The sequence below is a fragment of the Carcharodon carcharias genome, chromosome 12, assembly GCF_017639515.1.
Source record: "Carcharodon carcharias isolate sCarCar2 chromosome 12, sCarCar2.pri, whole genome shotgun sequence".
NCBI lineage: Eukaryota > Metazoa > Chordata > Chondrichthyes > Lamniformes > Lamnidae > Carcharodon > Carcharodon carcharias.
In genome coordinates, this window is record NC_054478.1 from 48,552,609 (window position 1) to 48,579,119 (window position 26,511).

Consider the following 26,511-nt stretch of genomic DNA (forward strand, 5'->3'; position numbering starts at 1 on the left):
TTTCTGCCAATAAATGCACAATGTTCCCAGTGTCTCTCAGTAATTGTGATATTTTGCTTGGTAAATGTTGCCATGATTTCCTTGGAAGGGACAGCAGATCAAAAATAACATGCAAATTATGCAAAGTAAAAAGCTAGAATGTCCCTTTCATGGAGGCCCTGATGATCCTTATACAAGGAAAAGCCTGGTTAAATATCTTCCAAAGAGAGTTCACATTCCAGTGCTTCCTTCAAGCAAGTGGATACTATTTTGTTAGTTAAAATGTCAGGAAAAAGATCAAATAATCAAGCTCTAATGTGGTCCTGAGCCATACAGAGCAAAAAGCTCCCTTGATTGATTCCTTATCTTGCTGCACTGATATTCATTGGTGTATCAGAGAATGCTGCAGTTGACCAGTGTGTACCTGGCCGAGGGAAGAGGGAAAATAAGAAAGTACCCACTTACTAATTTGCTGATATAAGTGGTAGAAGTTTGGCCTCCTTTTATTGGAATGAGGAGATCCAACCTGAAGTCCTTGTATTGAAAATGTTTTAGATACTTTGATTGATTATTTGAATAGCTAGATATTTTGATTGTTGTAATGATATTGTATTTTTTGAGCTAACCCTGAACAAAGGTATCTTCTTTATTTAAAGACCGTGTGTTGGTTCATGTGAAAAATCTGACGGAAGAAAAAGCTGACCAGGTGGTCTGGCTCAGGTCCAGAGTCCATACCAGCAGAGCCAAAGGTATGAACAGCACATTACAGAGCTCAGTCATCTTTCACTTTATATTTGGTCAACAGGAAACAGCTTTTTGGAGGCAGAAGTTTCTCATGGTAAATGTTTCCACTGAATGCTCCTTCCAAAGATTAAGGCTTAATTAAATGCTGACTGCACAATAAAGAAGGGAATATAGTTCTTAACAAACTGTATCATAAGCTTCATTTTTTTTGAGAAAACCAACAATTTCTTTAAGAAGAAGATTTCTGTGGAGAGAGAAACAGAGTTAATGGGCCGTAACTTCCGATCAGCATCGGAAAGTGCTGGCCCGCAGCAATTAGAAGAAATAAATGCACGCTTACCTGGTCTTGAACATTGCATTGCCACTTCCATTCGCCGGGGCTGCTTGGGGCCTGCATCGAAAGAATCCTTGCAGGCCCCAGTGAAGTGTAGATCCAGTGTCATCAAAGAGGCCATGCCCACTTTTTTGCACCACTCGCTGCCATAAAGCAGGTAAGTTTAAAGAGCCAGGGGAAGGTAAGTGTCCAAGGTAAGTAGATAGGATTTGGGGGCTGGGGAGGTGCCGAGGTTGTGTGGGGGGTGTTGTCCCGAGGTCAGGTGGAGGAGGGGGCCGCCCCGGGTTGGGTGGGTGGATGGGGGTGAGGGGAGAGGTTTGGTTGTTCTGAGGGCAGGGGTCCGAGGTTGGTTGTGGCGGGGCAGCAGAGGGGTTGCCGTTGTCGGGGGGGGGGGGGGGGGGGGGGGGGGGGGGGGGGGGGGGGGGGGGGGGGGGGGATGGGGAGTTGGAGGCAGGAGTCCCGTGGGGTTGGTCTGGGTCTTTACAATTGTTACCCAGATATTAGAAGAGGTTTTAATTCTTCTAACTTTTTCCGGGTAACTATTTGTAAAACACCAGCAGAACCATTGAAATTTGCGATTGGATTGCATTTTCGGATGGTTCCCAGCGCAGTGCAATTGTCCAGAGGAAGTTAGCAATCCTGGGCAATTGCCGTGCAAACCCTTGACTGGGAACTTGCCAGAGAGATTCCCCAGTGCATGTTTGGGGTACCCCCCAAATCAAACACTGGGGAGCGCGGAAGTTATGGGCCAATGTTTTGAGTCCGTATGACTCTTCTTCAGAAGAAGACCTGCTCTGAGTTTTTCCAACGTTTTTGTTTTATTTCAGATTTCCAACATGCGCAGCATTTTGCTTTTATTTTAGTAGTTAAGTGTTTTTAGAAGTTAGTAGAGTATAATATACTCTGTGTACCTGTTGTGTGTTTTTGTTTGCAGCAGCAACAAAAGATGGCACTATAAGAAAAACAAAAAGTGCTGGAAAAACTCACCAGGCCTGACAGCATTTGTGGAGAGAAAGACAGAGTCAACATTTCAAGTCCGTATGACTGTTCTTCAGAACTAAAGGGAAGTAAAAATATGATGAAATACTACTGTTTATGGGGGGTGGGACAGGTGAAACTGGATAGAAGGCCAGTGATAGTTGGAGACAAAGGAGAGATTGCAAAAGATGTCATAAACAAAATTTCGAAGGGGTATTGATGGTGGTGATACTGGCTAAAGGAGGTGCTAATGGTGACATTAAGAGTAGAAAGCAAAATGAGCAAGTGACAGATGGTCCTAGTGTCAGTGGTTTGGGGGGGAGAAAAGATTGAAATAGGCTAAAAGGTGGGGATAAAACATGAATAAAAATGGAAATAAATGTAAAAAATAATAAAAATAGGTGGGATATATTATTTATATAAGAATTTTTTAAAAAAATTGAAAAAGAAATTTTCCCCACCTATTATTATTTTTAAAATTTATTTCCATTTTTATTCATTGTAATCTCTCATTTGCAATCTCTCCTCTGCCTCCACCTATCACTGGCCTTCTATCCAGTGTCACCTGTCCCACCCCCCTTAAACAGTATATATTTCATCATATTTTTCTTCTCTTTAGTTCTGAAGAAGAATCATACGGACTCGAAACGTTAACTCTGTCTTTCTGTCCACAGATGCTGTCAAACCTGCTGAGTTTTTCCAGCACTTTTTGTTTTTGTTTCAGATTTCCAGCATCCACGGTATTTTGCCTTTATCTTAGAAAGATGGTACTGTATTAGCTGGTGAGGAAATATTTGAAATAAGCAATTAGTCCATAATTAATCAAGGCCCATTGCAGAGACATGAACCATGCTGACACTTCAGTGCAGTACCGAGGCTATGCTCCGTTGCTGGAGCTGATGACTTTTGATAAGAGTTTAAACTGAGGCCTACTGGTTGCATTTGAAGTATGGTAGTCAGTCCAGTGCTATAAATATAAAATGGCATCTGTCAGCTATGAGGTTTTGCAGCATGATTGTGAATCTATCAGTCATTTTTACTATATGCTGCTTGCATATTACAATTAAGAACAAAAGTAGGAAGAGCAGGTGTAGGCCAAATGGGCTCTCAAGCTGTTCCGTCATTCAATAAGATCATGGCTAAACTTCTACATTAACTCTGCTTTCCCACTATCTCCATATCCTTTGTTTCTGTACCTACCCAAAAATCTATCAATCTCTGTCTTGAATATAGTCATTTGGTATCTACAGCCTCATTAAGTAGAGAATTATAGACAATGAGTGCTTTAAGTTTCAAGTAAACATATTTAGTAAATGAAATCCTCCTCTTTATATGGTTGATGGCGTATGTTAAGGAAATGGCTAATTCCTCTCTGGCAGTGGATTTTTGTTTGAATGATTGTGGCAACCTAAAAGGCAAGAAATAACTTTTCAGGAAAAACAAAATACAAAATTGATGAAAGTATTTTTTAAATAGTTATTTCAGGCTGAATTTTTGTGGGTTAATATTTCTCTTTAATCTATGGATTGAAGTGTTTTTCTAATTTACACAAACTTCCAATAGATTTAAAGGAAAAGTGTATGAATAACAAAAGGCGTGATTAAGTTGTAAGAAGCAAAACAGTGCATCAGGGGATCTGACGTATATAGCACTCAACGTGCACTATTTTTATCTCTACAGGGAAGCAGTGTTTTTTAGTCCTGCGTCAGCGGCAGTTTAATGTCCAAGGACTGGTGGCTGTAGGAGATCATGTGAGCAAGCAGATGGTCAAATTTGCTGCTAAGTAAGTTCGGAATTACATCCTGTTGTCTGAAATACAATTATGAGAAAGTCGATGCTTTACACCAGGGCTCCTTTTCATGCCATAGTTCAGATATGTATCATTGTTTAGTATCCTTTACTTAAATTATGTAGTGTTTTGTTATGTAAGCAGGTAAATAACAAAACTTTGTCTGTTTTGGAAGTCTGTTCAATCTAAATTTAATAGAATACATTTCAATAAGTAAAATTGTGTCCAAGGCTAGGATTCATTGGATGAACAAGAGAGGATGTCAAATTTGAAACTTAGAAAAATACTTGTTACTTACATTGCAGTTAATAAAAATGAGAGTTGGGCTGAATTATGAGAAGTAACATGATTGGAAAGGCTAATTGTGAATAATTGAGAAACTTAACTAAGTGCACTAAAAACACTTTCAATCAGCATATGATTTGTAAGAAGCTACTTAAGTTAAGGCTGGAGTGGTAGAGGAAGTTTGTGGTACCGTGTGAGAGAATAACAAAAAAGCAATGAAGTATATTGCTTTAGTTTGCATACCTGAGGTGAATATCAGGATTTTAGAAACAGCAGAATTGTAATTAGTGGTTAGTAGTCAAATAAAGGAAGTCACTCAGATGTAATGTAGAGAAACCATCATGGTTTACATCCAAGGATTGTCAGGGAAAATAGGAAGAAATATCAGGCTCTGTTTATAATTTTGAAAAGTTTATTTGCCCACTAGTTCTTTTGCCAATTACTTTAAATATGTGAACTCCTAGTTACTGAATCACATGTCAAATGAAACAAAACAAGTAGGGAGAAACTATTAAAACCTCTCATGAGTTTGAATACCTCTATTAGTTCTCCTCTTAACCTTTTCTGCCCTAAGGAGAACAATCTCAACATCCCAAATCTCTTCACATAATCTGAAGTCCTTCATCCCTGGTATCATCCTGGTAAACCCCCTCTATACCCTCTGCAATGTCTTGATATCCTTCCTGAAGTGTAGCACCCAAAATTGTACACAAGATTCCAGCTGAGGCCTAACCAGTGATTTGTAAAAGTTTAACATGATTTCCTTGGTTTTGTATTCAATACCCCTATTTACAAAGCAATGTATCCCATTCATTTTCTTAACCACTTTATCAACTTGCCCTGCCACCTTCAAGAATTTATTGAAATGCAACCCCAGCTTGCGATTGCCTCTCCATGTTGTTTCTTCCAGCGTGCATCACTTCACACTTAGCTGCATTAAATTGCATATACCATAAGGAGAAATTTCTTCTCAAAGAACACACTACTTAATAGGGTAATGGAATCAGATTCAGTAGGAACTTCAAAAGGCAATTGAACATATATTTGAAGAAGGTTAATCTGCAGGGTTGTAGGAAAAAATCTTGGTAATGGGACTAAAATGGACAACTTCAAAGAACTGCCACAGGCTTGACGGTCTGAATGGCCCCTTCTTTGCTGCAATTTTTAATGATTTCTTAAGGTAACTTGTTGCTTGATAAAGGGAATTTGAAAATTTTTGGGAGAATGGGATTAGATTAGGTGGCTCATGGAGAAAAGTACTGGTATCTAATTTGATTAATCAAATAATCTGTTTCTATGCAACATTCTCAGATTTTTTTAATATAACTATTTTTGCCACATATTGCAATCCAAAAAACTTTCCAAATTACTTTTAGTAAAATTCTTGGTTTAATTACCTTTGTTAGTGGTTTTACAATTTTCCTAGAAAATTTTAGAGGATTTCTCCTTAAAAACCAACAGCCATTGTGTAATTGTATAGTTGTGGAGTTTTAATTAGATATCCTGTCGGATGTTTTTGTAAGGGTTTATAGGTCACGTCATTAAAGGGCATTGTGAACCTATAGTTGTGTGTGTGATTATTTTACTGCAGTTCTTTGGCAGCTTTTTTCACAGATGGCTCTGTTTGTTTGTGTTAAACTGATAAGTCTAGCTTAACAGACTGAGACAGGAAATTCATTTGCACCTGTTTCAGTTAGTTCATAGTGTTCCCTGCTAGCCTATGCAGCATTTTTATTGTATGGGTGTCTGATTGCAGCTTCAAATGGGGTGTGTATACGCATATTGTGTCTGTGTGTGCACATAATATATGAATTAATTGCTCATGCAAAAAACATACTATTTAAGAGAAAAAACGGAAACATCTGAATTTGTATTTTCTCAGTTGCGCCTCTTAATTTTAAGTTTGTTCGCTGGTATGTATATATTTTATTGGCTCTCCCATGATTTTGACTAGTCCCCTGGATCTGATGGCCTGCATAATAGGGTCTTAAAAGGAGTGGCTGCAAAGGTGCATTGGTTGTGACTTTTCAAAATTCCCTAGATTTCGGACCTAGTGGATTGGCAAACTGCAAATGTAAAACCTCTCCACATGAAAGGAGGGAGACAGAAAGCAGAAAAGTATACACCAGTGGGAAAATGCTCATTATTAAGGAAGTAATAGGACATTTAGGGAATCATAATATAATCGAGCAGAATCGATATGGTTTTGTGAAAGGGAAATTGCGTTTGACAAATTTAAGAGTTCTTTGAGAATGTAGCAAACAGGATGGATAAAGGGGAACCATTATATGTAGTGTTTTTGGATTTTGAAAAGGCATTCGTCAAGGTGCAACATATAAGGTTACTACTCAAGTTAAGAGCTCATGGTGTTGGGGGGTTGTATATTAGCATGGATAGAGGATTGGCTAACTGACAGGAACCAGAGGGTTATGATAGATGGCTTATTTTCAGGTTGGCAAACTAACAAGTGGGGTGCCACAGGGATCAGTGCTGGGACATCAACTACTTACAATCTATTTAATGATTTGGATGAAGGGGCCGAGTTTATTGTACCCAAATCTGCTGATAATGTAAAGATAGGTAGGAAAGGCACTTGTGAGGAAGGCACAAAGTGTCTGCAAAGGGATATAGATAGGTTAAGTGAGTGGGCATAAATTTGGCAGATGGAGTATAATGTGGGGAGATGTAAGCTTGTCCACTTTGATGGGAAGAATCGAATAACAAAATATTATTTAAATGGAGAGAGACTACAGAATGCTGCAATACAGAGTGATCCGGGCAACGGTCAAATTATTTTTTACCCCAGGGCTCTTTTTGAATTTTCTTGAGGGACACTTTTTGGTTCTCGGGCTCCTTTTTCATTCTCCTAACTCATTAATTAGGTGATGTAGTAATGTATTTACCTTATGCATTTGTGTCAAATTTGTTTTAGGGTTTTCTTCTTTAGATAAGATAGCACAAATACCAAAGATTGTATACATATATGTGCGTGTGTATATATTATTGAATATTTTAACTTGCAATCTATTACTAAGTTGTTTTGTTAATTTATAATGAATAAATCTCCCAAATGAAGTTCTAACTACTTATTGGGAATGGGTTTCATATCTGCAGCGCCTTTTAGAGATTAATTGCAAGCTATTAGCAATCTCTAGCTTTCTTTGGTTTTGTTCTGCTAATTTCAAGTTTCTTTCTCTTCAATACTCTGTTTAAAGAGACCGCTGACAAAGATATCAGGATTCTGACTTCCAAAAGTCCAAATGTGCAACAAGGGGAATACGAACAAATTAGTTCTGCAGCACCTAGCCTAAGTATCAATTAACAAATGGTTTTATTTGCATATACTTCATATTTCAGTGATTTTTCCAAGCGAATGCATCTCTTCGCATGATCATCTGCACTTTAATGAGTCGTAGATTGAATGGACCAAAGGAGCATTAATTGTGGTTCTTTGTACCCGTATTAAAAATGAGCCATGTTCTTGGGAATTTTCTTCGTAATATGCTACTGTTGTCAGGGAGTCCTAATGATCCGTTTTAGAATTGGCATTTTAGGAGACCGAGTTAGACGTTGAGGACCTGAACTGAGACGGCTGACGTGAAATAATTCAAGTTTAGTAGATGATGAACTAGGACAAGGGTTTACAATTGAAAATCTGAGCACTTTTTCATGTACAATAAAACACAAGCATTATTTCTTCAACTTCACAGCCACACAAATTGTAATCAACCTCTCTTTGCTCCCCCCCCACCACTGTGCATGGACACATGCTCCTCTTCCCAACTACCCCCACCAACTCACTCAGCAGCCACGGGATCCTCCCTCCCCCTCCCGGCCAAGACTTGGGACCTAACCAGCACATTCGCGTCAAGTCTCGGGGCTCAGCCAGCACAGCCCCAATCAAGATTTGGGCCCAGCCAGCACACCCTGAGTCAAGACTTGGGGCAAAGCTGCACACCCAGGTCAAGAACCAGGCCCCACCAGCAGAACTTCAGATGAGACTCAGGCCCAGCTCGCAGACCACTAGTTGAGACAAGGTCCCAAGGCCCAGCCATTTCCCAGCCAACACATTCCAGTCAAAACTCAAAGCCAGCCAGCACATCCCGGCCAAGATTTGGAGCCAGCAAGCAGCCCACCACCCCCACCCCCAGCAGAAACACTCACCTTTTCCTTCATTCTCCGTTTCTTCCTCATGGCCTCTAGAGGACGGTGAGAAACAATTGATGATGGCACGGCCAAAGACCTCCTGCATGGCAGGGGCGGGACAAGCCAGATTAGCTCCTCCAATCACTATATCCCTCTCTTTCCACACCACCCCCCTCCCCTCCGCTGCTCCTCCAATCAAAGATTTTGCCTCTTGAGGAGCAGCAAGAGTGGGAGAAAGGGAACATGTGATTGGAGGAGCTGGAGCAGTGAGAATGGGAGAGCCAGAATCTGTCTCTGCCACATTCAGGGGCGACTTCTCTCTTATTGATTGCCCATGTGATTGAACTTTACTGTAGACAGTTTTTGAATTCAGGCGGCTCTCTGAAAGAGCTGTCCACGTGGTCCCATCCCACAGCTTTTCCCCACACCCTTTTAAATGTTTTATTTTAAAACATTTATTTATCACTTTAATTTTAAAAGCATGGATTCTGCTTCCACCACTGTTGCTACTAAGACATGTGCTGTTTCATTGATAATTTATGTCTTCTAGAAAGTTTTTCCTCGTTTGCCTTAGAAAGGCGTTGCCTGATAGTATTTTAGGAATGAAGAAGAATGAAGGCTGTAATCTATCTAGATTACTTGTCCTAATCCTTGCCTTTTAGCACTAAAAAAGTATTAGGAGAGTGGTTTCCCAGCATTGAGCTTCAACTACAGAGTTTCCTGGATTATAAAATTGCCTACATTTCAGAAGTGTTTAATTTGACTATAAAGTTTTTTAGAGTATTATGGGGCCTTGAAAGATGTTATATAAATGAAAATTATTTATTTAAAGCATTTAGTGTGCTTATACTATAGTTAGCCTTGGTCTGTTAGTGGTGAGATTATACAAACACTGCTTGCTTTAATTTAGGAACACATAGTCCCAAGTTCAATGCTGGGGAAAGCAATTTGTGTGTCCACCTATACCCACTCTTCGGTGACAAAGCAGTATCATGTTTTCCATTTTTTTCAGGGAACTTTTTACTGTACTTTTACGGTCTAAGTAAACATGCAGTAAGTTTTTCAAGAAATATGAATAGGAACCTGATTATTGAGCTTTTCTCTGGGCGAGTTGGTAGTGAGAGATGACAAGTGTTAGAAACTTGGCACTAGGAGTAGATTTAATGAGGAATATGGAGAAGAACGCACCTATACTGGAGACACAGCTAAGAGACTCAATGAAAAGTAACTATAATAAAAACTATAACTATGATAATAAAAAGTTTTAAGCATGATGAGTAAGTATACTTAGAGAAAAGATGCATGATACACAAGACTTTTAATATACTAAAGTATAAATGGGTAGGGATGGTTGTAAAACAAAAACAGAATTACCTGGAAAAACTCAGCAGGTTTGGCAGCATCGGCGGAGAAGAAAAGAGTTGACATTTCGAGTCATGACCCTTCGACAGAACTAGGTAAATCCCAGGAAGGGGTGAAATATAAGCTGGTTTAAGGTGGTGGTGGTGGTGGGGTGGGGGGTGTTGGGTGGGGGGAGAGGGGGGGCGGGGTTGGGTGGGGAGAGAGTGGGGGGTGGGGGGGTGGGGTTGGGTGGGGGGAGAGAGGGGGGCGGGGTTGGGTGGGGGGAGGGGGGCGTGTTGGGTGGGGGGAGAGAGGGGGCGGGGTTGGGTGGGGGGAGAGAGGGGGGATGTGGGTGGGGGGAGAGAAGTGGAGGGGGTGGTGTGGTTGTAGGCAAAAGCAGTGATAGAAGCAGATCATCAAAAGATGTCAGACAGCAGAACAAAAGAACACATAGGTGTCGAAGTTGGTGATATTATCTAAACGAATGTGCTAATTAAGAATGGAAGGTATAGCTCTAGTGGGGGTGGGGGGAGCATAAAAAAATTTAAAATATTTAAAAATAATGGAAATAGGCGGGAAAAAGAAAAATCTATATAATTTATTGGAAAAAAACAAAAGGAAGGGGGAAGAAACAGAAAGGAGGTGGGGATGGAGGAGGGAGGTCAGGACCTAAAGTTGTTGAATTCAATATTCAGTCCGGAAGGCTGTAAAGTGCCTAGTCGGAAGATGAGGTGTTGTTCCTCCAGTTTGCGTTGGGCTTCACTGGAACAATGCAGCAAGCCAAGGACAGACATGTGGGCAAGAGAGCAGGGTGGAGTGTTGAAATGGCAAGTGACAGGGAGGTTTGGGTCATTCTTGCGGACAGACCGCAGGTGTTCTGCAAAGCGGTCGCCCAGTTTACGTTTGGTCTCTCCAATGTAGAGGAGACCGCATTGGGAGCAACGAATGCAGTAGACTAAGTTGGGGGAAATGCAAGTGAAATGTTGCTTCACTTGAAAGGAGTGTTTGGGCCCTTGGACGGTGAGGAGAGAGGAAGTGAAGGGGCAGGTGTTACATCTTTTGCGTGGGCATGGGGTGGTGCCATAGGTGGGGGTTGGGGAGTAAGGGGTGATGGAGGAGTGGACCAGGGTGTCCTGGAGGGAGCGATCCCTACGGAATGCCGACAGTGCGGGTGAAGGGAAGATGTGTTTGGTAGTGGCATCATGCTGGAGTTGGCGGAAATGGCGGAGGATGATCCTTTGAATGCGGAGGCTGGTGGGCTGATAAGTGAGGACAAGGGGGACCCTATCATGTTTCTGGGAGGGAGGAGAGGGCATGAGGGCGGATGCGCGGGAGATGGGCCGGACACGGTTGAGGGCCCTGTCAACGACAGTGGGTGGAACACTTCGGTTAAGGAAGAAGGAGGACATGTCAGAGGAACTGTTTTTGAAGGTAGCATCATCGGAACAGATGCGACGGAGGCGAAGGAACTGAGAGAATGGGATGGAGTCCTTACAGGAAGCGGGGTGTGAGGAGCTGTAGTCAAGGTAGCTGTGGGAGTCGGTGGGTTTGTAATGGATATTGGTGGACAGTCTATCACCAGAGAATGAGACAGCGAGGTCAAGGAAGGGAAGGGAAGTGTCAGAGATGGACCACGTGAAAATGATGGAGGGGTGGAGATTGGAAGCAAAATTAATAAATTTTTCCAAGTCCTGACGAGAGCACAAAGCTTATATTTCACCCCTTCCTGGGATTCACCTAGTCCTGTCGAAGGGTCATGAGGACTCGAAACGTCAACTCTTTTCTTCTCCACCGATGCTGCCAGACCTGCTGAGTTTTTCTAGGTAATTCTGTTTTTGTTTTGGATTTCCAGCATCCGCAGTTTTTTGTTTTTATCTTAGAAATGGTTGTAATTCTCCTCTAATATTTTCCCATTGGTTTTTCCAATGTTTATAACAAAAATGATGTGAAATAGTAGTGTCACTCAGCTATTTATTATTTTTATTTTTTAACCGCCTCCCTTGTGTTAAACTCACTTTTATTTGGACCTCAGGTCAGCTCACACTCAGGAGCTGTCCATAAAGTAGCTTATTGGATAGTGCATGTCTGAGTTTCCACAACACTTGGCTAGTTTGGGGATAGAGGAAGTTTTTAACAGCAGTTAGCTACATGCCTAGATTAATTTCCTTATACTGCTGTATTCTGCTAAAACAGATTGTGTGATTATGAAACTTTTCATTAATAAATTCTTATTTTTAAAAGACAAAATCATACATGTACAAAATTCACATTAGACCTATCCTTGTTCTTGAGAAATTGAAAGCTATACTTTCTTTATAGATGAGCAAAAATGTGAACTGCTGTCTTTAGCTTTTCCTGTGAGAGTAACTGAAATAGGATCAATTATATATTTCTAAAAACAATTCTTTCTTATGGTCACCATGAGAATTCTTGCAACGCTGTCGCTATTAAATCGATAGAACATTACTTAACACCTTAATTTCATCACTACCCATCAATTATACACCAAAGTGAACAAATCTCATTTATAAATCAATGTTCCAAGAGTGAATGACGTCTGCTATTGAAGCCTGCTTGTGTTCTCAGTCTCCCTGTCTTGCACTCTCTCCCTTGCTTATCCCATTCTCCCCCAACCCCAGCCCAAGCCCCACAACTCTGCAATTCTGGACACTGCACACATACTCCCTGCTTAACACCAGGTGTCCCCCCCAGGCCTATGGACTGAACAATGCCTTGAAGAACCATTAATTCTATTTTGTGAATGCAGCGGGAATTTTTGTGTGTTAGATGTGAAAATTCTCAATATTTTCAAATTACTAAAGCTTTACCTATTTAATGAATTATTTCAAAATAAAATGTTTCTTTTGAAGGAAAGTATCATTTAGTAATATATTAGAAAACTCGTTTGGCCTTAACCAGAATGAGGAAAGGAGAGAGAAAATAAAATCACAGTACTGGAGAAAAATTATTTTTTATTTTATGTGTTTTATTTTCTAGACATGGGCAGGATTTCCAAATAGTTATTAAGGAATACTCTGATTTTAGTCACAATGTACCAAGTGCGTACAAGCCATTTGAAATAAAACAGAAATCAAACATCTGCCTAATAATTGTGCCCTATTGTAGATATGATTTAATTTAACTTGGCAACTGTTGCAAAATGCACACATTCCATGTGATAATTGAGATTATTACAATTTGTGTTCCCTCCCAATAATTTTAACTCATTCACAACAAAAGGGCACTTTCAATAAGTGCACCATAGTCTCAATGATCTGAAATTTGCTCCTGTGTGTGTGTTATGAATGCTACAGCATTGTATTGAAGTAACAGTTTTCCTTTTACCTCGGCATTATACATGAATTCATGAATACGTGAGTCTTGTTCTCCTGGCCACTCTAAAGACCAGCAAATGGGTCAGAATACAATATTCAGGTTAAGCGAATGGTAGTATTCATTTTTATTAGGATAAATATATGGAGGCAGAAAAGCATAGCAAACAATACTTAAACTGTTCCAAAATCAATTTTCAAAATTGTAGTTTGTTTTGTGTTTTATTAATTGAACCTCAGACAAAACAATACATGGACAAGGAACCCCCATGAAGGTCCCCTGCCAATCTTGGTCATCTTCACAATGCAAATTAAGGAACTAAAATCTTCACACAAAACTCGCAGTTCTAAACAGTTTTCTTGGACACCCAGTAACATGTTTCAACATTAAAAAGTCAAACCGGTTATTCCTCAATAGTCAGTTGGTGAGGAATATTATTTCTATTAATCTTGTAAATGTGAACAGTAGCCTTTCAGCCACCTGGTAACAGGTGATAATAGGAAATTATTTTTACACAGTGAGTTGTGATCTGTGCTACCTTAAGGGCAGTGGCAGCAGATTCAATTGTACTTTTCAAAATGGCATTGGATGATGAATATTTGGAAGGGAAAAAAATTGCAGGGCTATGGGAAAGCACGGGGGAGCGTGATTCGGTGTGTAGTTCCACCAAAGAGCTGGCATTGGCACAATGGGTCAAATGATCACACTGAAGGTGGGCAGAGATAATGTTTTCACCCATTAGTCTGTTACGATATATTTCAAAAATGAATGGACAAATTTCAGCAGCATTGGGTACATAGATGGGATATTGTCCACAGAAGAACTGATTAGTTTTGGCAAAGATCTAGACCCTAGAATTTTTAAAAGGACCTTTTAACATTTGGAGATAGGGCAAATTAACTTTTTTATAATGATATGGGTTGTTTTATTTAGAATGTTGATTGTTTAGAATGGTATGGATTATTTCATTTTTTCTGGTGGAATTTGTTACAGCTGTCAAAATGTGAGCAGACTTTCCAGAGCAGGTTGTTGGAGATGGATTGACCTGAAGCTTCCTCAGAAATAGTAGCTCTTAATAATTTTTTTTTTCCCAGCTCTGTAGTATGTCAGGGAAAGCCTCAAGGAAGAGCTGCATAGTTATAATAACACAGTTAACACAGCATGGTGGAGATATGCACTCTTCTAAGTGCCCTCTTCACTTGTTCTTTTGTAATTTTACAAGCTATTGCAAAGTGTGCACATTCTAAGATAATTAGGCTTCAGAGATAATCTGTTTTCAAAATGTTACAAAATCACAATAAAATATTATTTTCTATTATTATCTGAAGTATAAGACCCGCATCCCAAACTAAAAATGTAATTCTGATTGTTACTAGCTTGTGGTAAAATCGTAGCAAGCAAGACAACGGAATCAAATCCAGGCAACTATTTTTTCTATTTTGATTTCTTATTTGTTTGTTTATACTGTTTGAATTTTGTGGACCTGAAAGTTTGGAAAGGGCTGTCCTTGACATTGTTACCCTGTTGGTGGGATATGCCGTAAATCAGAACACCAATAACTGCTAACATTGGCAGTTTGCTCCATGAAGTTTAGAGATATGCAGTTAAATAGCCCAGATTAATAGAAAATTTGGACATTCCTGCCCCAATCTATAGTTTCTATTTCCTATCTACCAATGAGAAACAAATCACTTATTTCATAACCTTTTAAGTTTTGTATTATTTGATCAAAGGGGTATTTATCAGTCATCTGCATGACTCAAAGCATATTTTTGTGGACATTCTAAGGATTAACTCACTTTTATGCCTATTTCACTGCATTATGACACTGAAGTTGATGTGCAAACTCAAAGTACGTTCAGTAATCGCACAGTGGATCACAATGGAAATAAAACTTCAGATCCTGAATTTAAGATGGCAGATGCAGTGCAAGTTTGATCTTTGCATTTCTGAATCCAAATTGCTAAGTCGAGCAAAGGTATATCTGGAACTTTGTCAGCAAGGCAAAGAAAGAAATAGACTCCAAGGGAAAGAAAACTGAGGAATTGGTTGTCAGTGCTGGGATAATACAAAAAAAGCTTTCCAATTCTTTGGAAATATAGCTATCTCTTCAGTATGCATGTACTATGGCATTAGTGTTTGTAGGTCATGTAATAGACTCAACACCTTAATAGCCAAAGTGAGATCTTGGTTTGTAGGAGCCACTACAGATTGGCTGTCTAAAATCAGAGCAAACTCTGGAGTGATTCATTTGGTTCATTTTCTATTCTGTGAGTGCTCCATAAATGACAAATAATTGTACACCATTTTGTTAGATTTCTTGTGTTACATGTTGTACCTGATCAAAGTTAATCGGGCAAAATAAGATTTGCAACATTTTTCTATTGCACAGTGAGGTGGTATGTAATGCAACAACAATATATGCAGTGGAATTATAGATTATAAATACTGTTTTTTTTTATTTTACATAGCATCAGCAAAGAGAGTATAGTGGATGTGGAAGGTATTGTAAGGAAAGTGGAGCAAAAAATAGAGAGCTGTTCCCAACAAGATGTTGAACTACACATTGAAAAAGTAAGTCTATCCATTTAAGTTGGGAAATATGCACTAAAAGTAGAATGAAATCTAATAGAGTAGTTCAGCATGGGTATAACCTGAGAAAGTATAAAATACAATTGTGGTTGTGGGGAATCCTATTTCAAATTACAGTCGTTTGTGGACTTTTCAGCTGTGTATTAAGACTCATTTTGCAAGCTAGTTACCTGAAATCATGAGTTACTGTATTACATTTCAGTGCCCATTATACTTTTTACATATAAAGTTTTAACACAAAACATTAATGGTGCCTTTTAATTAGCATGCTTTACATAGAGTCAACAATCCCAGTTGGTTTTCTCTGCTGCTTTAAAATAAAACATCAGCACAGCTTAACATTAAGCCAGTTGGTTTCTGCAATATGCAATTAGAGGCCAACATGCATATTTACTATGCAAATTCAGTTTCTGTTGTACTTGAGGAAATGTTTTTAGATGGAAACTGTGTCCCTACAGTTATTTTGGTGCTCACTGTTGTTTTGTTACGATCTGACTATTTATGCCATCATTTGTTTTCAGATCTATGTTATCAGTGCAGCTGAGCCACGCCTGCCTTTGCAGCTAGAGGATGCAATGCGTCCTGAAACAGGTGATGAGGTAAATAATACAATGCAAATCTTATTGAGCATTCCAGTACTCTATTTTACTTACGTTTAGCATGCACTAAATTTCACATGATTCTCCAAACTTAATTTTTCTTTTCCTTTGCCTTGTTTGGATCCTGCTTGGTTAAAAGTTACCAAATAATTTCTATATCTACTGGGTTGTTACTTGGCACTTCAAAACATATTTGAACTCGATTAACTCCTACACAAGCAAGATTTGATCAAATAAATGAAGTAGAACACCTATACAATTGAACTTCCAATAAGTAGATGTAAAAGTGTCACTCATGTCAAAATCATGGAAGGATGTGTTGTCATCGCCTTCCCTTGACAGACAAATTACTATTTACTGAACTAAATTTCATATGCATTCCTATGTAATTCTGTTTATACCCATGGTCAGTCGAACAGTTGTTCATGACCTGGTTGGCCGTTGATGTCACAAGAGCTTTGCAGCACGCTCCTCTCCAGTGCCATCCAAGGTGACTGTTTTCCCCACTTTCATTCATCTATTCATTTCTCCCTGTAAGTAGTCCTACCATCTCAGATTTGACTTCCGCTTAGCCTTTCCCTAACTGGAACTGGTTCTACATTCTGACAGGGAAACTTTAAATTATGCTCTTGTAATTGCCTGACATCATATTGCAGTTTTAACTTTGTCAGTTGTTCATATCCCAAAGTGTATCCTTTCGCTCAGCAGACTGACAATTGGTAAATTCATTAGAGGTGCAGTGAAATTCACCAGTATTATGCCTTGTTATCTAGAGCATTACTATTTCAAATGTTGTACTGAATGGACAGAAATAATTTTGTCACCATGTGTTCATGAATTAAGAATGTTATCAATTGAAGAAATGTTTCAATGCAATCCTACCTACAAACTGTATGTAAATGATTCCTTTCTTTTCTAAACATTCACAGATATACTTCACTTGAAACACAACAGAATCATATGTTATAATTGATTCTACATATACAAAAACCTTGATGTATTTGGTACCCTTGTAGAAGCAAACAGCGTCATTTCTAATAATAATCAATCTAACAACCAAGCCCAGTATTGACAGAGTGCACTCATAGGAACAGGAATAGGCCATTCAGCCTGTCAAGCCTACTCCACCGTTCAATACGACCATAGCTGATCATCCACTTCAATGGCTTTTTCCCACACTATCCCCATATTCCTTTATCATTGGTATTTAGAAATCTGTCAATCTCTTCTTTAAGCATACTCAATGATTGAGCTTCCATAGCCCTCTGGGGTAGAGAATTCCAAAGATTCACAACCCTCTGAGTAAAGAAATTTCTCCACACCTCAGTCCTAAGTGGCTTCCCCCTTATTTTGAAATTGTGTCCCCTGGTTCTAGACTCTCCAACCAGGGGAAACATCTTACCTGCATCTACCCTGTCTAGGTTTCAAGGAGATCCCCTCCCATTCTTTGAAACTCTAAAGAACACAGGCCCAGATTCCCCAATCTCTCTTAATAGGACATCCCGACAACAAGTCTGGTGAACCTTGGTTGTGCTCCTATGAGAATAATATCTTTTCTAAGGTAAGGGGAACAAAACTGCACACAGTACTCCAGGTGTGGTCTAACCAAGATTCTATACAATTGAACTAAGACTTCACTAATCCTGTACTCAAATCTTCTTGTGAGTAAAATTTTATCCTGTTTCAGATGATCTGACACAAGAAGTGTTCCATCCTCTTTTCCCATTTGCAGGAAATGCACCATGTCAGATCTGGTACAGGTTCTGAGACGGGATTAATTGAGGTCAGCCTGCGAACAGCTGGATTAGTGGAGCTGCAGTTATTCTGTAAACTAGTATAAAGCAATATTCAAGTAGTACTGAATTAGGGATTTAATTAAATATCTTGTCATGAAAAGGAGTTTGATTTTCCCCACACCCTACCCAATTTTTGCAGCATGGGATCTTGTTGACATGAGCCCATGTTCAGCTGGACATGTATCAGATTCCAGTCTGCCTAAAATGTCAAATCTCCTGTGGCAGCGCTGTAGAAATGTAAACCATAATTTCTTCTTAATAGGGAAGAGATCCTTGATAATCTACGAATAAATCACAGTGGGGAAAGTACTTTGCACAATACATTTCACTAACCCTTGTGTTTTTTGTGTAATATAATCTTTATTTCTTAATCTACAAATATAAAGATACATTAACTTGATTGAAAGTTGCAGTAGATAGTTTCTTCCATTGTGTATGTAGTAATTGAAGCACATTATTATCTAACTAATAGCCATTTCTTAATCATTGATCACGTGTCCATAAAAGAAGCTATATGTGAGACGGTTGGCGTAATTGTTATGTTTCTTTTCAACCCTGACCAAAAATTATATATGTGCCGACAGCTATAAATTAAATAGTCTGATAGTAAATTTGCAACCTACATCCAACAAGTTATTTAACACAAGAATTACATTTGAAGCTTGCACCCTGACAGTTTAACTGCCTGTTCTCACTCAGATTAACAACTATATTAACTCTGTGGTTTTCTAATAACAGATCCAATTGAAACAAATTAAAATATGTAGTATCCACAATTGGCTATTTGAAGCAGCCTGTATTTTACCACTAAATTTGCTGTTAACTTCAGTCATAATGATTTATGAGTATGATTACTGATCTAATGGCATGTTAACTTTGATTTTGTGAAATTTCTGATGATGTTGGATGTTATCATAGACAAATGGAGCAGTATTGTATCAATATTGTACCAGTGCTTCACGTTGAGAGCTTAATGAATGAAAATTAATTTGAGCTCCAACTGAAATTAATTAGTGTAAAGCTATTTTGAATGGCAATACTTCAAATTGTAATTTTTGTGTTTTTTTAAGTATACCTTGATTATAAAACGTGGGAATGTTCTATGCCTAGAAATAATGAAAATAAATAATATTACAGTCCATAAACGATCAAAAATGGTGCACTTTTAAGACTTTGTTCTACTGTTTTTGACAGCTTAATGACATGACGTATTACAGAGGACAAAAATAAAATCCTTTGGGACAACATGTCTGACAGGGTGCAGGTGTCTGAAGTGGAGGGGGGGTGCGCTCAGTTAAACTGTTAGAAGCAGATGGTTGCAGCCTTGTGAGATCAACAACCAAAAACCTAAAAATAGTATTTCATTGCAGTTAATGTTAGAGTTGTACATTTTTTAACATATCAGTGCATTGTGTTGTTTTTGTCATGGTAGCTGCTTCCTCCCATTGTGGTTCTTCAGCCACCATTGTTATCCTTCTAATGCACCGCAAGATAATAGAGTAGGTTTACTGATCATAGCACTAATGACAACTCATTCATCTTATGGGCAACTATTCATAGGTTACCATTGGAAAGTCTAGGCCAATACCTTCCAGTGTAATTTGACCAATTATCCCAAGCCAATTTTTCACACTTTTGTATTGGTTAATTTGCTGATTTAGAACAGCTTGAGATTTTGGAAGGGGAGGAAGCAGAGAAATTCCCTGCAATTTAGAATTTCTGCTCAGAGTATGCCCTTCCACCAAAATACCAATAGGCTACTGGTACAGTAACTTGCAAACAAGATTCAGTGACTATAATTATTTAACCTCATGATCATATTCTTATATATTACACTTTTCATATCTAGGAAGGAAGGGCGACTGTCAACCAAGATACAAGACTTGATAATCGAATAATTGACCTAAGGGTAAGCTAAATCAAATATGGTGTTCTGACAATGGATCATCGTTGACCTGAAACATTAACTCTCTTTCTCTCCAGATGTGCCAAGTATTTCTTCCATTTTCGATTCTTATTTCAGATTTCCACCATCTGCAGTACTATGCTCTTGTCTAACTTGTATACAGTTTGACATCCCTTGTACTACCTGTTAGTAACAGTAATCATGGATACTCTTCACTAATGTATCTAATATTGAATTGTCTACTTGACTGAAGTTGACTGTCAGGCTTCTTCTCCATCACTGCCTTGATCTTGTAATTGAGTTGAGCTTATCTCGCTTGTGCTGTCACAAAATGTCCAAAGTTTATAATTTTCACTCTTAGAAAGTTACCAGCATTATTAGCAGTTTTCTACATATACATTTGGTTGTTTCACCTTAACAGAAGCTACTCACTTTGTTCCTATTTTACTTAGTCAATCCTGAAACAATCCAGTAAGCTTAATTGGTAACTAATGTTTTTGGTGTAGAGATGTTCTATACTATTAATTATGAACATATGAAATAGGAGCAGAAGTAGGCCATTCAGCCCCTCAAGCCTGCTCCGCCATTCAATAAGATCATGGCTGATCTGTTTGCGTTTCGAATTCCACAGTCCCATCTACCCCCAATAACTATCTATCTCTGCCTTAAAAATATGCAATGACCCCATCTCCAACGCTTTCTGAGGCAGAGAGTTCCAAAGTCACACAACCCTCTGAGAAAAAATTTCTCCTCCATCCCTGTCCTCTGAGGATGATCTCTAATTTTAAAACAGTGCCCCCTAGTTCTGCACTCACCCACAAGAGGAAACATCCTTTCCACGACCACCTTGTCAAGACCATTCAAGATCTTATATACTTCAAGCCCAGCCTGTCCAACCTATCCTCATAAGACAACCCATTCATTCCAAGTATCAATCTAGTAAACTCCTCTGAACTGCCCCCAACGCATCTACATCTTTCCTTAAATAAGGAGACCAAAACAGCACACAATTTCGAGATGCAGTCTTACCAATACCCTATATAACTGAAGCATAACATCCTTACTTTTATGTTCAATTCCTCTCATAATAAAGGATAGCATTCCATGAGCCTTCTTGATTACGTGCTGTATATGCATACTAACTTTTTGTGACTCATGCATTAGAACGCCTAGGTCTCTCTGCACCTTAGAATTCTGCAGTTATTATCTGTTTAAATAATACTCTGCTTTTTTATTCTTCCTACCAAAGTAAACAACTTCACATTTTCCCACATTAAATTCCAGCTGCCAGATTTTTGCCCACTCACTCAACCTATCTTTGTGTCGTCTGCAAATTTAGCTACCATGCCTTCGCTCCCCTCATCTAAGTCATTGATGTAAATTGTAAAAAGTTGAGGCCCCAGCACAGACCCCTGTGGGACTCCACTTGTCACATCCTGCCAATCAGAAAAAGACCCATTTATGCATACTCTCTGCTTTCTGCCAGCTAGCCAATCTTCTGTCCATGCTAATATATTATCCTCTACACTATGAGCTTTTATTATCTGCAACAACCTTCGATGAGGCATCTTATCAAATGCCTTCTGGAAACCCAAAGAGAGTATGTCTACAGGTTCTTCTTGATCCACAGCACATGTTACTCCTTCAAAGAGCTCTAATAAATTGGTTAAACATGATTCCCCTTTCACAGAACCACGCTGACTCTTCCTAATTACCATGAGTTTTTCTAAGTGCCCAGCTATATAACCTCTTTAATGATCGATTCTAACACCTTCCCCATGGCAGACGTCAAACTAACTGGTCTATAATTTCCTGTTTTCTGCCTCCCTCCCCTCTTGAATAGAGGGTTTTTTTTGCTACTTTCCAATCTGATGGGACCTTTCCAGAATCTAGGGAATTTTGGAAAATTAATACCAACACTTCTACTACCTCATTAGCCACCTCTTTTAAGACCGTAGGATGAAGTCTATCTGGACCTAGGTACTTGTCAGCCCACAGCTCCATCAGTTTGCTTAGTTCCGCTTCCCTAGTGATTATAATTTCCTCATTCCCTCATTCCCTACCACCTCCTAATTTACAGCTATCACTGGAATGTTTTTTATATCCTCTATAGTGAAGACAGAAGCAAAATATTTGCTAATTTCATCTGCCATTTCCTTATTAGCCACTATTAACTTCCCATTCTCACTCTCTAGATGACCAATACTCACTTTACTTACTCTTTTCCTTTTTAAATTTCTGTAGAACCTCTTATCTGTTTTTACATTTCTAGCTAGCTTTCTCTCATACTCTTAATTTATTTCTCCTGATTAACCTTTTCGTCATTCTCTGCCATTCTTTATGTTCTGACCAATCATATGACCTGCCAGCCATCTTTGTGCAGTTATATGCTTTTTCTGAAGTTTGATGCTTTCCCTAACTTCTTTGGTTAACCATGGATGGTGGTCGTCGTCCTAGAATTTTTTCTTTATAGTATGAATATGCTTATTCTGAGTATTCTGAAATATCCCCTTAAATGTCTGCCACTTCTTTTCTATTGATCTATCTTCTAGCCTGGTATCTTAGTTTATTTCATTAGCTCAGCTTTCATGCCCACATGGTTGCCCTTATTTAAGTTTAAATACTGATCTTAGACCCATTCTTCTCCCTTTCAAACTGGATTTAAAATTCAATCCCATTGTGGTCGCTGCTACCTAGGGGTGCCTTTACTCTGAGTTCATTAATTAATCCTGTCGCATTACACAATACCAAGTCTAATATAACTTGCTCTGTGTTTGGTTCCAGAATGTGCTGCTCTAAGAAACTATCTCGAAAGCATTCTATACACGCCTCATCCAGGCTACTACTGCCAATCTGATTTTTCCAGTTTATATGTAGATTAAAATCACCGATGCTTATTGCTTTCACTTTATCACAAGAACATAATATTTCTTCTTGTGTCCTGTGTCCTACATTGTGGTTACTGTTAGGGGGCCTGTAGACCACTGCCACTAATGATTTCTTTCCTCTATTGTTCCTCATCTCCACCCAAACCGATTCTATATTCTGATCTCCTGAACCAAGGCCATCTGTAACTATTTCACAAACGCCATCCTTGATTAACAGTGCTACCTCTCCACCTTTACCTAGCTTCCTATTCTTCTTGAATGTCATGTACCCCTCAATATTCAGGACCCAATCCTTGTCATCTTGTAGCCATGTCTCCGTAATGGCTATCAGATCATATTTATTTACTATAATGTGCACTATCAGTTTGTCTACTATATGAATGCTACATGCATTCAGATACAGAGCCTTTAGCTTTTTTGTTTTTTACCTTTGTAACATCTAGTCTTGATTGTTGGTGCATACTTAGGTTTTTTTCTCTCTGTTCCTGACCCTCATTTCCCATTTACTATTTCCCTCTCTTACCTTGTTTCTACTCTTTGATATACCACATCTTTCCACATTTGATCCTTTGTGCCCACTGTTTCGTTTAGAATCCTCTCTACTTCCCAGTTATACGGTTCGCAAGAACATTGCTCCCAGCATGGTTCCGGTGTATACCGTCCCAACAATGCAGCCCCCACTTTCCTCAGTATTGGTGGCAGTGCCCACACACCGGAACCCACTTCTCCCAGACCAGTCTTTGAGCCACGTATTCATCTCTCTAATTTTATGTACCCTATGCCAATTTGCACGCATCTTGGATAATAATCCAGAGATTATTACCTGAATTATCAGTAATAATCCCATTACCTGTATAGGTAATCTAACCTTTGAAGTTCTGCTCTTTAATTTAGTGCCTAGCTCCTCATACTCTCTGTGCAGAACCTCCTTCCTATTTCTACCTATGTCGTTGGTACCTACATTGACCACAACAATCGGATCCTTCCCCCCTACCACTGCAAATTCCCCTCCAGCCCTGAGCAGTTGTCCCGGACCCTGGCACCGGACAGGCAACAGAGCCGTCTGGTCTCTTGTTTTTTGCTGCAGAGAAGAGTGTCAATCCCCCTCAGAAATTGTCCCCTACTACCACTACGTTCCTTTTGGCTTCCTGTACCATGGTGCCATGATCTGTTTGCTCATCCACCCTGCAGCCCCACTCTCTTCCAAACAAGCTGACTGTACCTCAAACCTATTGGACAATTGCAGAGGCTGACACTCCTGCCCTCCGGGTCCCCTTACCTGCCTCACTCGCAGTCACACTCTCCTGTCCCTGACCACTGACCAAATCACAAGGCACTATCCTAAGTAGTGTGACAGCCTTCTGGTGTAAAGCATCCAGGTAACTTTCTGCTTCCTTCATGTGCCATAGAGTCTACAGCTCAGCTTCCAGCTCAGTGACTGAGCCGAAGTTCCTTGAGCTGCAAACACTTACTGCAGATGTGTTTGCCCTAAATCACAGTGGTATCCAGGAGCTATCACATGCTGCAGCCTTGACACATCACCTGTCCTGCCATCCTTAGTGTGTTTTAATTAATTATTTAATTATATTATTCGCTTATTTATTTTTCTTTTTGTATATTTTATTAACTTTACCACCAGTTAGTATACTATTTTAAACATTAAAAATATAATAGACTTTAACCACTTACCAGATACTCACCAAACAGCTAACTCCTTTCCCTGTAGTAGAGTAAGAACCAATTCGTACAGGGTGAGAAAGGCAGAAGAAGCAAAATAAATGAGCACCTCCTTTCCCCCCCCTTCACCGAACTCCTCCACTCCCCAAACTCTCAGGTTTGCACTCAGTTTCCTCAGCTGCACTCATTTGCCAGATTTGTGTCATCAATCAATTGATGAATTTTAGTGAAAATTTAACTTGATAGCATGCTTATAAATAAATATCCCCAAGTTAGCTGACTGCTGCCTATGGAAAGAAGAGTTGTCAGACATTAAGTCTGGTGCTGTTAGCCAAAGTGGACTGAATTTGAGTGTTCAATGGCAGCAGTTTGCAATTGCCGTTTAAATTTCAAATACTTACTGTCTGGAATCTGATTTTTGCCTGTTTTGTTTTCCCGGAATTCAATATAGGATTCAAGGAATCAAGGCATTGACATGCTTGTTGCAGCAGTTCCCGAGACGTTAAGGCCAAACCATTTGGCCTCTGGATTGCTGGAAACCGGACATATGACTGAATATGTGCATTGGGACCCTGTGGAAGCCCTGACACATGGACCTATGTGGGAATTGCCCAGGAAGTTTAAACTTCCAATGGGCAATTCCCCAAGACCCTTGGCGAATGTCACCTGACTTTGAGCTAGAGTTGGAGACTTGGGACAGTTCCGCAGTACTTACCAGGATAGTTATCCGAGCAACATTAGACAGATTAAAACCTAGTCTAACACCTCGGTAGCTCCGTAGTTGACCACAGTTTACAACTGACCACCTATATTTTTTGAGATGTAGTCACTGTTGTGGTGTAGGGACACATGGCAACCAATTTGCGCACAAAAAGATCCCATAAACAAAAATGAGATAATGACTAGATAATTTGTTTTAGAATAAATGTGGGCGAGGACACCAAGTTGAATTCACCTGTTCTTCTTCGAATAGTACCATGGTTTCCCCTCTTCCCCGCCCTCTGTTTCCCCTCTCCAGCTGCTCAGGGGTGACCTCGTAGTTCTTGCAACTTCTCACACAATAGCTGCTGGCATAAGCTCATAAAAGTTTCTCAACTACAGAAGGCTCTGCCCTACTTTTATAAAGCAAATCCAGCAAAGTTTGTAGAAGTCATGCAGTAAGATGAGAGGGAGGAGTCCCTAAACAGGACTTTGTAGACATTAATCCCCCTAATTTGGCTAGAATCTGCCTTGCACTCTGGTCCTACAGCAGCCATATGCAATCTGCCAATGTCACAGATCCCAGGATCACAACACCCCTCCCTCAATGAAATAAGACTCAACAAACAGTAAATGAACTGAAATCACAACTGGTTGTTTATAAGAGCAAGCAGCAACAAGGTGTTTCCTCCAAAGTGTGGAGGGTTATCACTGAAGCAGACTTTAGAACTGTAGAAGTTTCAAAGTGCTGGTTGAGGTTGCATTTTTTGGAAAAGTGGGGGGATGGCAGTGATTTTGAAAGGGAAGCAATCAATACCTGAGGAGAGGAAACCATCTACAATTTTAGCTAGCACAGAAGCCAGGTAATGAAGTTGGATGGTTAGGTGCTTATTGGGAAGAGTCTCAGGAGCCAGGGAAAACCAGGAGAGCAGAGACAGATTATTGAGAGACTAAATAGGTTGGGGGTTTTAAGTCTGGAGTGAGGGGAATGAGTTTAATGAGCAAAAGGATGGGGAAAGTTGCAGAAGCAATTGAATTGATGGTTCCTTTTGTACTGATAAATTTTATGAACTCTTAATACTTGTTAAACTAGAGGGTGGAAGGGACTAATGTTAGCTTAGTGAGCAAAATGATGGGGAAGGTTGCAGAGGCAGCTGAATGGATCTTCCCTTTCCTACTGGTAAACTTTATGAACTCTTTGCACTTGGTAAAGCCAAGGTTGGAAGGAGATAACAGTTGAAGGATATTACTTACAACCCCCAATGTCTCTGACCCTTTGTTTTCTGTCTGCGGACCAACTTTCTGCCCACATTTTTCTTACATATAGTATACTGGAATTTTTGTACCAAATCTCCTGTGAGATATCTTATCAAAATCCATATGCTCTGTAGTCTCTAATGGAGCTCCTTTTCAAAATAATTCTAT

At 39.5% G+C, this 26,511-nt stretch overlaps 1 protein-coding gene across 1 annotated transcript in view; it reads left to right on the top strand.

Moving 5' to 3' along the window:
• dars1 (aspartyl-tRNA synthetase 1) overlaps nucleotides 1–26,511 on the top strand; it is a 73,612-nt gene that overhangs the window by 24,189 nt on the left and 22,912 nt on the right. The window contains exons 5-9 of the mRNA XM_041201285.1: nucleotides 636–728; nucleotides 3,716–3,818; nucleotides 15,401–15,503; nucleotides 16,043–16,120; nucleotides 19,766–19,825. Of these exons, the coding sequence (XP_041057219.1) occupies nucleotides 636–728; nucleotides 3,716–3,818; nucleotides 15,401–15,503; nucleotides 16,043–16,120; nucleotides 19,766–19,825 (437 nt within the window). The remainder of the gene's footprint in view (nucleotides 1–635; nucleotides 729–3,715; nucleotides 3,819–15,400; nucleotides 15,504–16,042; nucleotides 16,121–19,765; nucleotides 19,826–26,511) is intronic.